A 16277-nucleotide genomic window follows, 5' to 3' on the forward strand; every position below is an offset into this window, starting at 1 on the left:
TCATTTAATCATATAATAGTTATCAAATACACAGACGATGAATTTAAATATTACAAAAATTATTTATTTATTTGATCACAGTTACATAACCAAACGATTTACGATTTAGTTAATTTTTTTAAGAGATGATCTTTAAAAAGTAATCTAAAAAAAGAACGGTTTCGATTATTAAACTACACTGCAGAATAAGAAAAATAAAAAAAAAGGTCGGTAAAAAAGGTAAAAAAGAGAAAATAGATAGCATTTCTCGAGAAGTATTATCGGTATGATTACAAGTAGATGGTCAAGTGAAGTGAAGTCAAATGGAATTGGCCTAAATCCAAATTCCATTAATTTATAACTGTATTATTAAATTTGGATCATATATATTCAGATTATGGAGTCCTCAACACATAAATCATTTATTTAAGGACCTATATATGATAGTTGACGGGGTAGCTCCATTAGAAGAGCTGTAGGAATGCCCTAACCCCTAAGTCAGTCCCAAGTGCACTCAAGTTCGACCCCTCCCCTAATCCAAAAAACATAAAATTTTAGTAGTGTCATATTTAATGCTGTTATTTTCTTGTATGTATTTCTTTTTTATTTTGAATGTAAATGTATGGCCTGTATGGGTATTTTCAATAAATAAAAAACTTTAAATTCCTCTCATACAATATTTATTTAAGGAGGAAATTACAGATTTGGTTCATTTATTTTATATCTAGTTCAATTTTCGTCAACGATCTTTTTTAAGTTATGTTTTGGTTCACTAATTGTTTTATTTGTTCAATAAAGGTCCAGATTTGTGACTTTAAATCTTTTGGGTTGTGTTTTCTTCAATTATAAATGAAGTATAAGTTATATTTCATCATTTTTTAGTCATAAAAACAAATTTAGAGTATTAGAATTTAAGAGAATTGAGATTGGGTGAAGTTTGAAAAATTGACAGTTTCGAGTACCCTACTTTGGGGTCAATTATCTTGAGTTTTAGAACTCTAATTTGAATGATCTTTATATGGTTGTAAAGAAGAAATGTATACCTTTAAAACAAGTATATGTTTGCTGAATTTGAGTGAAATTTGATAGGGTAAAAGACAGACCAAATTTGAGAAATAAATCTGGACCTTTATTGAACAAATGAAACAATTAGTGAACCAAAACAGAACTTAAAAAAGATTGTGGACCAAAATTGAACTAGGCATAAAATAACTGGACTAAATATGTAATTTCCTCTTTATTTAAGATATTGAATTATTGAAAAAGTACATTATATATCATATTAAATCAAATTAGATTAGCACTATTTCGTATTTGATTTTTTTTCCTTGGCCAAGATATTTGATTTGTTAATTAACAAATTATCTTTTTCTAGAAGTTTTTGGGAACTCAAAATCGTCCAAGGAAAATTTTACCATACTAAAAAATCATAATAATAAATTTTTTGTCATTATGACAATTATTTTTTGAATGGTAAATCATGTGTAAAGTGAAAATTTTCAAGTTTCAATTTTTTTACGCAATCTGGAGAGATAAGCAAATGAGCTTCATCCAATCATGTATATGCTAAAATAAAAACATCACAAATACTCATGTATAAATCAATTATGATGAAATGAGTCAAATGTTTTTTCCCTTATCTTAAAAAAAAAAAACATTAAACAAATTCACAACTGTAAATAGCATTTCCAACAGTTGGCACCAAAGAGGAAATTGAAAACTCACTCAACTCAAATTTTGAATTTTCTCCCAATTCCTTTGTGAAAGTTACACGAGCATATATTTCTCTTGAGTGAGTATATAACATCCCAAATTATATGACAATGAATAAATTTAACTATACCAATCAAGAAAGATAATCGAAAAAGTAAGTACAAATAGGAAGAGCAAAAGAAAGGTCCTGCTGCTGCTATTTCGCTGAATCGCTTGGGAGAGCTCTTTGTTGCCAAGCTGTACATTCATTGTAGCTTCAACTGCCTGTTGAAGGGAACAGGGATAATTAGCAGTAGACCTTGGAAATACATATATAACAATTCCTTTATATAAGATTCAAACATATACCAGAAATTCAGAGGTAATAGGACCAAATAATAAGCTACGGACAAACATATATCATATATTCATATATCTAACCACCTGATCATACAGTTGCTCTATTTGTTGAGCTTGTTGGAGAACATGTGTGGAGATAAGGTGATTCAGTGCAGACATTTCGACCATCTTAGTTTCAGTTTGTTGAACTGCATCTAGAAGGCTAGTCAGCTCTACCTGCATTACATACCAAGAACAGCAGTAAGCAACTTTATACACTTGAGGGTTTTGACACAACAGGAGGTAAAAAAATCAACAGAGAGCAAAGATTCTGATGACCTGAAGGGCACGCGTTTCATCATCCAAGAGTTGTTGTTGGACTGTTAACGGCTCAGGTTGAAATTCATCAGGTTCCTTGCGCTCCAAATTGTTAGAGTTAGAGGTCTCTGCAGATTTTGAATTCGTAATCCGGTTAAGTTTTCTTCTTGGTATTGCCCTATTAATGGAATCTTGGAAGCGTATGGCTCTTAGCCGATCAAACTGTGACGTGACTGAATGGAGTCTCTCGCTTAAAATCAAAACCTGCAGTTTAAAAACATGCATTATATAATTAAATTACCAAATGACGTTTTCATTCCAAGCAAATATTTTTACATTGAGGAATATGAAGGTTCTAATTAACTTGATTGGATAACAGTCACCCAATAATCTGGTAAGATAAAATTTAGCTCAAGAAAGAACAAAGAAAATGGACAGGAGTTCCCAATCCAACACAACCAGGGTGGAGAAAAGAGTGGTTTCTGTCTTGGAGTGCATAGGCATACGTGGAACAAATATATAATTTCAATTGATATACTTAATATAACATGAGAAAGAATCATACCACACCATGTTTGTGTGCTATAGTATCCACATTAGAGTAATCGGTCCTAATGCCAAGCCAGCCCTTTGAGTTTGCCTCCTCATCATTTATGCTATTTTTGAGAACATCAATTTGTTCTTGGCATGCTTTAATAAAAGCACCAACCTGCACATGATGATCCATGGAAATAAGTAAGCACAATATAAAACCATACAGCTTCATCCAAAAGAATCCAAGAAGCAAAGCAAAAGAATTTTAATAAATTATAGTCCACAACCAATTTACCAAACATCGTTCTTACAAATATATGCAAGTGATATAAAGGAACTAAGTTCAACATTACAGAAACTACAATTTATTGTTGCATATACACATCAATACACTTTGGAAGACAAATTGAACAGCATGCACATTCGAATACTAAAGAGTTGTACAATGAACCGATTTTTGTAAACACCCACAATTCTAATAATTAGTAAACGAGAAAAAAAAACCCAGTAAATTTATTAAATAAAATGAGAAAAAATTTGTCATTTTGACTATGATAACTTACTTCATGCTCAATGCTATCTCTTTCCTGTTCAGTGGTGCGATGCAGATCCACATAATCCTTTCGATGTTTCAACATGAACTGTTCCAGAGCTCCAATGCTTTCAAGCTGGTTCATTTAACAAATTAAATGAATTAAATACAAGGAAAATTAGCAAAGATGAAGAAGAAGAAGAAGAAGAATAAGCACAGTGGCAAATGTGTAAATAAATACCGTCTTGAGGGCAGCTCTGGTGAAAGGGGACCTTTGCCGAGGTTGATGTATAATGAAATTTGCCAAAATGGCTGCCAATTTGGACTGTAAATTTGCAGATAAAGACTTTGATTTGCAACCAAAAAAAATCGTAATTTCAATAAATTAAAGAGAGTAATGATGGAATTAATTTACAAACCTCATTGTAACCCAGAGAAAGAGCAGTGTGGCGCACAGCGTCTTTGAAATCTTCCATTCTATCCCTGACTTTGGCCATTCTATACGATCGAAGCCCTAACCCTAACCCTAATTATCCCCAATTCCAAATTGCTTATATTAGCTAAAAAATATATTGAAAATTGAAGAACTGAGACCAATTAACAGCTTGAGAACAATGGACAATCCAAGATCAAGAGAAGTAGTGAAGAGTGAGCCTTGAGTAGAGAAGAAAATCGAAAACTGAGAAAGTGAGAGAGCGGAGGGCAGAAGATTGGGCCTGGGGTGGGCCGGACCCTGTAAATTTGGGCCTGGAAATAAATTCAACGAATAGCCCATAAGAAAGAAGTCCAGCCCATATTGTAGGTTTCTCAAACTTTCTAGGACTCTCGGAGCAACAACCACTTCGATTCGTAGCTGAGCAAATTTTCAATTGGGGTTTTTGTTTTGGCCATCAATTTTCAATTGGCGTTTGTATTGGCCTTTTGCCAGGTACAAGTTTCTGTATTTATTCAGATAGTTTCGTTGTCAATCAGAGTTTTGATATGGCCTTATAATTTGGTGTTTTATTTTTGTTATAGATTTTGAATATAGGGTTTCTTTTTTTGTTTTTAATTTTTATTTATTTATTTGGGCTCTGTGTTTTGGTATAGAAATGCGGAAGTTCCTGGACCTGTGATTCTGGGTTTAGTGTTTTTTGCTTTGTTTCAAACAGTGAGCATGAGGTTTGTGCTTTATTGTCTGGAAAAGAAGAATAGTTGTTATACTTCAATTAGAAAAACATGTTTTTTTTTTTTAATTTCTTATTATGTAGTGTTTATAATGATTGAGAGTGAGTTAAATATGGATGAGAGATGGGTTTCAAGGTTGAGTGGATATGGGACATTATACAACAGCAGTGCATAGTTTTAGGAATATACATTTTACTTGTTAGATTATGATTCTGTGTTTATAATCTCACACTATATGCAGTAAGTTTACTATTTTATTGTGTTTTTTTTATCCATGCAGGATTATATATAATACTTGTGATTTTTTAACAAAGTGTTATTTATCACCAATTTAGCTATTGGATTTTTCTGCTTCCTTTTTCTTTCATTGTTGGTTAATTGAATGAGTAATGGATCATAACGCACTGCAAGAGTTCTCTGTGCCTGACGATGTTTCTCAAACACTTTTAAGTGTGTCAAACTCATCCACCCTCATAGAATCCTTGGAAAATTTAACACAAGTTTGTAGGACGGCTGATGGTCGCGAAGATCTTGCCTCTAAGAATATTCTCCCCACAGTCATCCAGCTCATCCAATCTCTCCCTTGCACTTCTGGTCGCCACCTTCTTGCATTATCTTTAAAGCTCCTACGAAATCTTTGTGCGGGGGTGGTTGCAAATCAGAACTCATTTGTTGAACAAAATGGAGTTGCAATCATAGCAAATGTTTTGAGCTCTGTAAATCTTTCTTCGGAGCCAGATTCTGGGTTCATTCGTATGGGGTTGCAAGTGCTTGCTAATGTTTCATTGGCTGGAGAACGACATCAGCATGCAATTTGGCAGCAACTTTTTCCGGAAGAATTTGTTGCTCTTGCAAGAGTGCGGCGCCGGGAGACTTGTGATCCATTGTGCATGATTATCTATGCTTGCTGTGATGGAAGCCCTGAACTGGTTGAAAAGCTATGCAGTGATTGTGGATTAACTATTGTGAAAGAGACTGTAAAGACTACTGCTGCAGGTGACTTTGTATATTCTTTTCTTGTATCTTACATTTATTTAATTGTTCACTTTTTATCTTACACTAATATTCTATTTTTTTGTATCTTACATTTAATTCATTGCTACCTTAGCTTCAATTAAGTTTCTCCGTTGAAATCTAATTATTAATGAAATGAGCCCTAATTTGTACCTTTCTATCTTTTGGGTGCCTTAACAGTTGGTTTTGGAGAAGATTGGCTCAAGTTGCTTCTTTCAAGAATCTGCTTAGAAGGACCTTACTTCCAGTCACTTTTCTCTAATTTAGGCTTTGTTGGTGATACTGAGAATGGTGAAGATACTGAACTTAGAGAAGACTTTTTCTCAACTGAGCAAGCATTTTTGTTGAGAATCGTATCAGACATCTTGAATGAGCGCCTTCAAGAGATTACCGTTCCTATTGGTTTTGCTTTGTGTGCTTTTGGAATATTCAAGAAATCTGTTGGGGCTTTTAATCATGCCACAAGAAGCGAGTCCGGACTTCCAACTGGCTCTATTCCAATAGATGTTCTAGGATACTCACTCATCATTTTGAGAGATATATGTGCCCAACAGACTTTAGGAGGCTCTAAAGAGAAATTGGTGGATGCTGTTGATGTTTTGATATCCTATGGTCTCATCGAATTACTTTTATGTTTGCTTCGTGATCTTGAGCCGCCAGAAATAATTAGGAAAGCTATCAAACAAGGTGAGAACCGAGATGGAACAAATTCTTGTTCGTCAAAACCCTGCCCTTACAAAGGATTTCGGAGAGACATAGTTGCAGTCATTGGCAATTGTGCATGGGGAAGGAAACATGTACAAGATGAGGTCAGACAAAAGGATGGGATTCTTCTGCTCTTACAACAGTGTGTTGTTGATGAAGACAACCCATTCTTAAGGGAGTGGGGCATTTGGGCTGTCAAGAACTTATTGGAGAGGAATGAAGAAAACCAGCAGGCAGTGGCTGAATTGCAGCTTCAAGGGTCTGTTGAAGTGCCTGAACTTGCTAGACTTGGTCTCCGAGTAGAGGTGAACCCAGAAACTAGACGCCCAAGGCTTGTTAATGTCTCATGAAGAATTTAGTTAAGCCAAAGCTGATTACTGATGCTGGTCATGTATTTCAAACGCTTGATGGTATTCTGATCATAAATTTTTGCAAAGCTTAACTTAATATTGTTCGCATGTGGTCTCTTTGTAATCTGGTCTGATTGGCAAACAAAATTTGACGAGAATTTGCCTTTGATTATGTCATTATATAGGAGTTAAGTGATCAGGCACAAATTATGCATCATTAGACACAATTTGTTAGTTTTTGCTTGTATTACTTACTAGTAAAATCTCTCTTGATGTTCATTAGGAGCAATATATTAGAGAATTGATGGATGGTTCTTTCTCATTTTATAACAATGGTACTGTTATCAGACTGCTTTTCCCCCTCCCTTCCTCTAAATAATTAATTACCATCACTCTTCCTTCCTCTAAATTAATTACTCACTGATATATTTGCTATATATGCCTGATGGTTATGTTTTGGTGACGGAAATGTCTGCTGGGAACATACAATCGACCGCTACCTATATATTAATTATTCCTTCTCTGTTAATGCATGTTTCTATTACTGTGGCTTAACTTTATGGGTTAATGGTTTTCTAATCATTAATTTTTACCAAGCTTAACATAATTTTGTTCTCCTGTGGTCTCTTTGTATACTGGTCTCATTGGCAAATAGAGTTATGTTATGGAAAGAGCACGACAGAAAATTGAGGGCACAGCTCAATATGCAACAAGGCAAACTCATAATGGACTACTACTGTATGATGATGGAAGCCATTAAGTTAAAGCTAATCTTTAAGAACTTGAACGGATGAACGTATATGAGGGAGCAATTTTGTGAGAAAGATGTAGTTAACAGTAAAGATGCACAATCAGAAGTATAATAAGAACTAATCATTTCCTTTCATTCATGTTCGTATAAGAAAAAGTTCTGTATAATTTGAACAGTGTTTCAAGTTGACCACAAACAAAAAACAAAAGATGCAAAATCTGAAGTATAACAATCTACAAAGCAGGTGGGGGTCTAACAATGTCCTATACCAAATGGTCAAAAAGTTGTACAAAGGGTTTGCTCAAGAAAGAAAAATCCAAAATTGTTGTACTCTGTATTTGAAGTCGTCTTTGATATCCCACAACTGGATGTGTTCACAGATCATATGGTCAGGTTTTCTTGAATGCCAAGGAACGAACCGGTTATATTTCCTCCCACATCCGGGAAATTCTCAGATCCAGGAAGCGGCGTCACTTTGCCTTTTCGATCAACTTCAACTGGATACTTCAATAAATGACCCCTCATCTCTGTTACCTCCTCGGCAGCAAATTGTTTCCAGTTCATCTCACCCATTGATCTAATTCTCCTTACACATTCAAGACTCTCTGGTTCTGTGAAACAGTCCTCGATAGTTCCGGTGTGCTCTGCCCATAGCGACATTCTGTATCCAAATATCTATGAAGCAGACATTCACAACAACAGGAAATTAGGTACCATATATGAACTTAATTTAACATCCTTGAAACAATGAAATGATTAAACAACATATATATTCTTTCATGACATTTTATAATTTGTCTTTCTTAAGAATGACACCAGTTGTGCTAAGTGTTCCACTCTAGAAATTCTATTAGTGCCTCCAAATGTTGAGGATAATGATCAAGAACACTCTGTTCTTGGCAGACTTGCTTCTTACCTAGTCCTATGGCAAATTATGACTTGTAGAATATGCTTCATCAAATATTTATGCTTCAATTAAAACAAAGTTGAAGTGAAGCATACATAAAATCACCATTATGTTCCTTTTATAGATGATAATAACTCAAAACCAACATATAATCTCATTTTATGGTTACCTGTCCACGAGGACTACACAGCTTTCTCGCCCAGGTACTATGAGGTTGGTAGGCCCCCATTGCAATTTCAGTGTCTCTTGTCCCTTCCATAGAGCGCTGATTGATGTTTGCAGATCCAATTATTACATACTCGTCATCAACTATCATACCTTTTGAATGAACATAAATCATAAATCGCCTGCTTTTTTGACTAAGTGCCTGGAAACATGAGATACAACACATAAGTATACTTATGGTAAAAATGCATACAATGAAAAATAAGTAATTAATAAAAATAAAACATTTGATAAATGTCAACTCTCTCTCTCTCTCTCTCTCAATTTACATCAAAACCAGAATGTAAATAGAACATCTGGTGTGGTGCTAGTAGGCGACTCCTGCCTACAGGAGTAAATGAACCCAATATTGTTGGTAATAAAAAATATACCTGAGGAGTGTTTGCTGCAGTAGGACTTCCAGAGACTAATGTTTCATTTCCATCTACAGCCTCACGATTGCCAAGACAGAAGAAGTTTAAATAGTCTTGCGGGGAGAATGCACCCTCCAGCCCAGCTTCCACTAAAGCCTTGTAAATCGTCTCATACATCATTTGCATTGTCTTGTGCTGCAACAAGTAACAAAAGATCCCAGATAAACAAAATGCAGAGCTCAAGGGTGAAGCTATTGTGCATTAAATGTTTTACTAGTCCACTGTAGTTTCTACCTTACCATCCACTCACATGAAAACATGATTAATCTTTTTAATTTACTTTAATAATTTGTCCTTCCTTTAAACGACAGTTTTCACAATGATATAATAAGAAAAAGCAATGTAACAACCCAATAATGTCTCCTCTAAAGGTGCTAATTTCAATTGAAATTTGGGTTCCGAGGTCATTTAACTCCCCTAGATCTCCCACAATGCATAACCGATGTAGAACTTAGGGGCAACACAATCTTCCTTACTTTAAGCCCTGATGTCCTCGTCAGGAGAGGAATTACATGTATTCCAATGGACAAACCTTTCCGATGGGGAATAAAACCATTTACCAACCCACAGAATGAGTATCACAAATACCCTCAATTCTTTCTGATTTACACATATGACAGAGATATTCCATGTTAAGCAATCCAACTTGTGTGTTAAAATCAATATATATGCCAAATCAAATTTTGCTTATTACAGAAATTAAACGGAATAGGTAGAAGTATTAATTAATGGCATTCTTGACAAGCATAGGTTTCAACTACCAAGTTAATAATTGAAGCCCACCTGCCAAAATAGAATTCTTTGTGTTGCTGCACCAGTTGGAACACCCTCCGGCCACATTGGAATGACGATATATGCAGCAAATCTCTCATTTGCTCTGATTTTACTAGCAATCTTAAGGGCAATTTCCATAGGAATCAAATTATTAGCACCTGCATAAAGATCCAAAAATAGTATGACCATATGAGCATGATTCTAGATTCAAAATATACAGTTCACAATGACAATAGAAGTATTTTGATTGTTTTGGAGGTCAGGTGACAAATTTAAATTGGGGTAAAAGGTTTTCCAGTACCCCACCTTACCACTCCACAATACTGCTAAGCAACAAAAAAACAAAACAAAATTCCACTTTTGTTTTGCCTTTTTATAATTTATAATTAATAAAATTGATATTAATAATAAAATATAACCTCAGTAAACAGATGTTATATATTTATTACATAGAACGAATATAATTTCCTATATAATAAAAAAAAGCAATTATACACAATTTAAGTTACACAGATATTAAATCAAAATTTAGTATATATAAAAAATTTACTGCATTACAATTATAAAGGTTTTGAAATAATATACTTGTCTAGTCAATGAAACCAAAAGGACAATTGCAAAAAATTGCAGTTTCTATGGTGCCAGAGATACATAAATATTCGTTGAAAGTGACACATACCATGCTTTAATGTCTCATTCTAACATTTTAAAATATCATAAATTGTTGGACACAATTCCATACAAGTAGGCCATGACCACTACAAAAATTCTGAGATTAGGCATTGTTAACATGACTTGACCAAAAATAAAAACTAGAACTCTTTTCCATTTCCCATCAATGTGTTTTAAGATTTCAATTATTTTTCTCTATTAACAATATCAGTACATTTGTTTGGTTTACTTAATAGTGTACTCAATTACTGTAACATTTTATCATGTCTAGGTCCATGTCCAGCCCAGGTAACTAAGAAAAAGGGGAAAGTTTTAAAACTGATTAGGATCTTATGTAACTTATCCACTAGCCATATCAAATTGTGGAGGTTGACAAAATAATAATAATAAGTATATATGGTAGAGATTTGGGGACATGTCAGACAATGCATGTGCATTTTGATATTCTATTAAATGAATGATTGACCTGTTTAATTAGGGTCATCCAAAAGGTCAAAGAAAATTTCCAATTCTAGCTGTCACTCCATTTGACGTAAAACAGTGGCTATTTAAGTAATATTCATTAGCTCTTATATATAGGTTCAAGTTCTAGATGCTTTTCTATTATGGACCTAATGTTTTGAACTTTTTACACACTCAAGTGCTTCCATATTAACCCCATACAACTGTAAAACTTATGTCCATTCATCATTTTGTGTTGACTGAAAAGATGACTATAAATGCATTCTTTAAAGAAGCACATTTTACCTATTTGTAGCTATCAATATGGTCTCTTCACACAAAAATGTTCCTCACCTAATTCTTTATGTGAATTCCAATTGAATGAGGACCCAATGAAATACTGATTCTCTATATAAATGAAATGCTGGGCAGCACGGATGGCCTTCACGTATGCTGTATGTATGCTCATGTCAATCAGCACATTCTTTCCGCACACCAAGTTCTGTTACAATGGATCATTAATCACCAGTCCAAATTTCAACTACCAAAAGATCACAGTAAAGAGAAAATTATAAGTAAATGTTCTTTCACCTTGCTAGTGGCTTCTTTTGGATCCTTTGGGAAAAAACCTTTAACAGAATTTGAATCAATTGAACGAAAAATCTGCATTGTTGAAACACCAAGAAAAAATATTTCCATTTGTAAGTGAATAAATATATGCAAATTAATTCAATAAATAATCAGTTACGACCTTATTACCTGAACATGCCAAGTTTCAGGATCATTCTCACTAGTGGAGGCAGCATGGGACGCTCCTATGATGTCTGGAATCCTTTCTAACCTGAGCAAAGAATCACCATATGCACTTTTCTTCAGTTTTTTCATCCCGTGTGGTTTTGAAGCCTTTACCCAGCGCTCCTCAAAGTTGGTCAGAACATCATATGCTGCTGGACCATCAAGTCTAGAGTGCAAGTCATGCCAAGGCTCTCTTGGACAACCAGCAGTGCTACCCTTCGAAGTGATAACCCATATAGATAAATAGCAGAGAAAAATTGCCATTAAGTTTTTTATTTATGTAAAGTTGACATTAATCTTGTAAAGTTCTCTAGTATGAACATTAAGAAAAAAAAAACATAGATTGCATAATCTAATAGGACATCAATGGATGAATGGTGACTAGATTATGCATACTGGGGAAAAAATAATAATGACATTGATTGTGAAGTTAACACTAGTTAAGAACAATTGTATTGTAATGAATAGAAATTATATCTATTAATATTGAAGTTTTAATGTATACTATGACCTCAAAAAGAATTTATATGATTTGTGAGTGCCCCTCTAAATTAAAATTTCTGGCTATACCACCAAGTAAAATATAGTACTCTATAATAAGGTTATAATTTGAGCTATAACCTACCATTTATTTTCTTGAATGGAGTACAAATAAAATGTAAAGTGTGTTACTACTTAACTATATAGCTACTCATTACTATGAATATTAAGAGATGGTTTAATAATTACCGTGTATGTTGGGTTGTGATAGTCATCTTTATGCAGCGTTTGTAACGTCCTAAATAGAGGATGATGTGGATTATCATACCGCCCATCACATAAGTCAAGTCCTCCAACAAAAGCTATGATTTTCCTCCTATTGTTGCCAGCATCAGCATCCACAATTACAGTTTTCTGATGGTGTGTATAGATCGTCCCAACTTCCTAGGAATCCAAAATACAGGAAACAGTTCAATGCAAAACATTGCACAACAAAGGAAAAATTATAGAATTTAATCAATAACACAATACACCTAAAGCAGTTATATCACTGGATTGAGTTAAGCCTTAATCCCAGCTAATTGAGGTCAGAAAAACAGTTATCTTACGGCTAACATAAAAATCAATAACACAATATTGTTCTGCTGTTTCACTTACATATATTAAATTGCTTAGTTTTCAATTAATATGCAAAAAGAAAGCTTTAGATATATACTGATATTTCCCAAAACTACAATAAACTGTGAAAGCTTACGGAATCTCCAAAATTTTGTAATACTATAAAGCCTGTGGAGAGCTATAATAGACCGACTTAAACATTAAATCAAGTTCAGAAAATAATAGGACTATAAGAATAAAAACAGAATTAGATACGCAAATATAAATTAAGAAAAATGACAACAAACATTATTCGGTTAGATGCTACATATAGTGATGCCAAAACAAAATCAAGATAAAAGCAAATAATGGTTCATTATGCCTAACCCTTTGCTTGACCCAGCTATGTCGTTTTCCAGCAGTGCGGGGGCAAAGTAAGACTTGCACTGAAGAGTGCTTGAAAAATCGGCGAATTTCCTCATCATGGGTTTGCATGATTCCATCCTGCAACAAATAATTTATTATGCTCAATTGAAAAACAAATACAACAAAGGTTTCCAATTAGAATTTAAAAGAGAATATACTTGTAAAAAAATTCAAGAAAATGATGATATCATTGACTCTATCAACAAAGTCAGTTTCCCCCATCTAAACCACTCTACATAATAGCCAACTTCTGGTATTAACTTCCCTGGTAATTCAATAGTCAACTGCTATAATATGATTTTTTTGATGTAACCTAGTCTAAGTAAAAGGACTTACATCTAAGAATTTCACAAATCATGATGGAGTTACATAAAGATAACAAAACAATAGTTGAAGTCTAGAACATAGTCTGTGAAGATATCATTTGACCAAAAAAAAGTCTCTGAAGATAGAATAACTATTCCAGAATTTGAAAATTTGAAGGGTACTTACTGTCTTATAACCCAAAATGCTCCTTGAAGTGGGGTCATCCCAAACAAGCAGCAGCACTCTCACTCCTTCTTGCGACTTGGACCTCAGAAGATCCCCTATGGTGCAATCTGATGCACCGCCAGCATCCCGAATTAGTCTGACATTGTGCCAAACTGACCACCCAGCAATGTAAACCAAACGCCGGGCCTGACGTATTGCATCAAAAATGTCATGCCAACATTTCCCATGCACATACGGCATCCCCCCATCTAAAATAAAGTTTGGAAGGCACCCGTCTGGGACATGGGCATCTTGATAAAGAGTTACTTTTCCACCTTTCCTAAGAGGAAAATATGTGCCAGGAACCCCATAATAATCAGGGCCTGCCCCCACTCCATTATGGTAAATGCTCAAATTCTCAATTGGAGTGTACTGAATTGAAAGCCTTAGAACAGCTCCAGCTTTACAAGGCTTCCCACTAGCATTCAGGATCGGGTAAATTCCCTCAATTCTTGCTCCCGAGTATATCTGTTCTACTGGGATTGCTACAATTCCAATAAGCTGGGACCCCACAAGATCACTATCCTTAACAACAAAGTGCACTTCAGCAGCATAATGTGCTACTGGGACATTGAAGTGTTGCGTCCAAACAGGAAACTCAGAATTGTTAATCACATATGTTCTCCCAATTACAGCATTTGCAACTGAAATTGAAACATATGGATCACTAGTAATCTTACGGCTCGACTGCCCTTCACCTTTTCTGCTTCCACTCCCTGGTAACCTCGAAAACATATCCCCCAAAGTCTTGTGGAACATGTCCATATTCGGAAGGTTTTTTGCTTCATATACCCAAATGTCAAAATTCCCATGTAAAAGCAACACCTTCAAGGACCCTTTGTTCTGCAATGGAACAATCTGCAAAGTCTGGCTATTAAATGAACTTGAATGGGAATAACCAGAATGACTTGGTGATTCAAGTTTACCTGAATAAGACATCTCCCAACTACTTGAAAAAGAGCTATTAGGATACCCATAAAACTCCCCCAGCTTATCATACCTTGCACTTGCAGGTGAACTTGTCAATGGTGACACTGAATGTGCTGGGGACGCAGCAGGGTCAGTTGGTTGATTGTCAGACAAACGCACATTACTCAAAAGCTGATCCAAGGGCGGGTAAGCAGAAGAGTGAGGAGGGATGGGTTCTGTAACATGATCAGGACTGAAACCCGTCCCAAGTCCTACGGGACAACTTCCATGCCGCTGATGAGGCAAGCTGCTGGAATGCAGAAGAGTTTGATGTGGGCTTTCAAGAGGCGGCGGGTAAGCCCCGGACTCTTGGTAATGGTAATGGGAATGGGAAGAATCATACTTGAAAGTGCTATGGTGTTGAAGTAGAGGACCACTGTGGGTAATTGGATGAGATGGGTATGGATATGGATAGGGAGGTTGGTTATAGTCTAAAGGGCCTGAATGGGAGGCTGAAGAAGGTGATGGTGGGTATGCAGAAGGTGATGGTGAGTATGCAGGAGTTGATGGTGGGTATGCAGGAGTTGCTGGTGGGTATGCAGAAGGGTATGGCCATGAATTCTGGTATGGGTATGGATATGGAGCAGGTTGGTATTGATCTGGAGGTGGGTATTGACCAGGAGGTTGAGGAGGAGGGTACTGATAAGAATGCTGGTATGAGTATGGGTATGGGTATGGTGAACCATTGTTATCCATTACAAGATCCTGGTTCTTTTTGACAGATATTCAATAACAACTTCAATATCACAAAGATATCAACATGATATGTAATGGTTTTTCAAGGAAAATTCGATAATACATACATAGATTCTTTTCTGAACTTGATATCTCCAAAAAAGAAACCCCCTTGATATATCTAATGGGTTTCTATCAAAAAGAGATGGCTTATAGTTTGAGGGTTTATAATTGGGGACAAAAAATGAATCTTCTATGAGAGGAGCACAAGATAGAGCAAAATATCAAATGGGTTTCTATCACAAAGAGATGGCTTATAGTTTGAGGGTTTATAATTGGGGACAAAAAAAGAATCTTCTATGAGAGGAGCACAAGATAGAGCAAAATATCAAATGGGTTTTTGTTCGTAGTGAGAAAGAATTATATAAAATAAGAAAAGATCAACAGATTTATACCTTTATAAAAGAAAAGCTTAAACAAAGTCCAGCTTTGGGATTCCTGAGAGAGAGAGGATACCTCCTGAGGTAATATGATACAGGAAAATTGAAAGAATGCAGTAGGAACCTTCTTTGAAGATGCAGAAGAAGAAGAAGAAGAAAAAATTTAGAAAAGAGAGAAAAAAACTGGACTTTCTGAGATCAAGCATTCATGATTCTTCGTGTTTGACAACGTGTGCAGCGCCAATTTACAGTTAAAGCCGGTCACAGTTTAACGTTTTATCCACGTGGAGGATCCTCATTGGCTGAAGGTGTGAAGAGTAAGAGCCACCTCAGTTTCTTTGTTTCTTTTTTTGATCTCATCTCAATTCTCACTTGACGTCACCACCAAGGCATTCATCTCTCACACGTTTTTGTTTCTTTATTTCTTTCTCATAGAAAATACAAAAAGACAATCCATAAAATTGGACGACGTGTGTCTTTAACTTTAAGCAACTTCGACAAGTACGAAGTAAATGAAAATGATGCGTCACTTAGGGTTTCGTTTGATAACG

At 35.2% G+C, this 16277-nt stretch overlaps 3 protein-coding genes across 5 annotated transcripts; 1 reads left to right on the forward strand and 2 right to left on the reverse strand.

Annotated features, from left to right (window-relative positions):
- Nucleotides 1–1609: 1609 nt before the first annotated feature.
- Nucleotides 1610–4050, reverse strand: SYP81 (syntaxin of plants 81). The gene is made up of 7 exons (XM_086238127.1): nucleotides 3814–4050; nucleotides 3636–3719; nucleotides 3426–3530; nucleotides 2894–3037; nucleotides 2350–2592; nucleotides 2116–2247; nucleotides 1610–1956 (listed from the first exon to the last, which is right to left on the reverse strand). The coding sequence occupies exons 1-7, from the start codon at nucleotides 3889–3891 to the stop codon at nucleotides 1813–1815; spliced, it is 930 nt and encodes a 309-aa protein (XP_086094253.1). The 5' UTR covers nucleotides 3892–4050; the 3' UTR covers nucleotides 1610–1812.
- A 74-nt stretch (nucleotides 4051–4124) lies between these two features.
- On the forward strand, nucleotides 4125–6983 carry MEE50 (ARM repeat superfamily protein). 3 transcript variants are annotated; one of them, XM_086238125.1, is made up of 3 exons: nucleotides 4125–4322; nucleotides 4842–5557; nucleotides 5756–6983. In XM_086238125.1, the coding sequence occupies exons 2-3, from the start codon at nucleotides 4951–4953 to the stop codon at nucleotides 6628–6630; spliced, it is 1482 nt and encodes a 493-aa protein (XP_086094251.1). In that variant the 5' UTR covers nucleotides 4125–4322; nucleotides 4842–4950; the 3' UTR covers nucleotides 6631–6983. The 3 variants fall into 3 exon arrangements, with proteins under 3 accessions (XP_086094251.1, XP_086094250.1, XP_086094252.1); XM_086238126.1 differs by lacking the exon at nucleotides 4125–4322 and adding an exon at nucleotides 4514–4555; XM_086238124.1 differs by lacking the exon at nucleotides 4125–4322 and having other exon boundaries at nucleotides 4345–5557.
- Nucleotides 6984–7488: 505 nt separating this feature from the next.
- LOC147290714 (phospholipase D gamma 1-like) lies at nucleotides 7489–15923 on the reverse strand. Its single transcript, XM_086234904.1, has 10 exons — nucleotides 13604–15923; nucleotides 13073–13189; nucleotides 12338–12532; nucleotides 11573–11824; nucleotides 11405–11476; nucleotides 11168–11315; nucleotides 9710–9858; nucleotides 8885–9061; nucleotides 8458–8655; nucleotides 7489–8056 (listed from the first exon to the last, which is right to left on the reverse strand). Exons 1-10 carry the CDS (start codon nucleotides 15305–15307, stop codon nucleotides 7763–7765), a joined length of 3306 nt encoding a protein of 1101 aa, XP_086091030.1. The 5' UTR covers nucleotides 15308–15923; the 3' UTR covers nucleotides 7489–7762.
- Between the last annotated feature and the right edge of the window lie 354 nt (nucleotides 15924–16277).

Source organism: Dryas octopetala, chromosome 3 (genome assembly GCF_963921425.1).
Source record: "Dryas octopetala chromosome 3, drDryOcto1.1, whole genome shotgun sequence".
Classification (NCBI taxonomy): domain Eukaryota; kingdom Viridiplantae; phylum Streptophyta; class Magnoliopsida; order Rosales; family Rosaceae; genus Dryas; species Dryas octopetala.

Bases quoted from the DNA above. Each gene is read 5' to 3' on its own strand.
- SYP81 (XM_086238127.1), bottom strand. From the start codon at position 3,891: ATGGCCAAAGTCAGGGATAGAATGGAAGATTTCAAAGACGCTGTGCGC. The intron at 3,531-3,635 runs GTATTTATTTAC...TAAATGAACCAG, and splicing joins CCAGAGCTGCCCTCAAGACG to CTTGAAAGCATTGGAGCTCT. The intron at 2,248-2,349 runs GTCATCAGAATC...TATGTAATGCAG, and splicing joins ATGAAACGCGTGCCCTTCAG to GTAGAGCTGACTAGCCTTCT.
- MEE50 (XM_086238125.1), top strand. From the start codon at position 4,951: ATGGATCATAACGCACTGCAAGAGTTCTCTGTGCCTGACGATGTTTCT. The intron at 5,558-5,755 runs GTGACTTTGTAT...GTGCCTTAACAG, and splicing joins TGTAAAGACTACTGCTGCAG to TTGGTTTTGGAGAAGATTGG.
- LOC147290714 (XM_086234904.1), bottom strand. From the start codon at position 15,307: ATGGATAACAATGGTTCACCATACCCATACCCATACTCATACCAGCAT. The intron at 11,825-12,337 runs GTAATTATTAAA...ATCACTTCGAAG, and splicing joins ATCACAACCCAACATACACG to GGTAGCACTGCTGGTTGTCC. The intron at 8,656-8,884 runs GTATATTTTTTA...TCATGTTTCCAG, and splicing joins CTGCAGCAAACACTCCTCAG to GCACTTAGTCAAAAAAGCAG.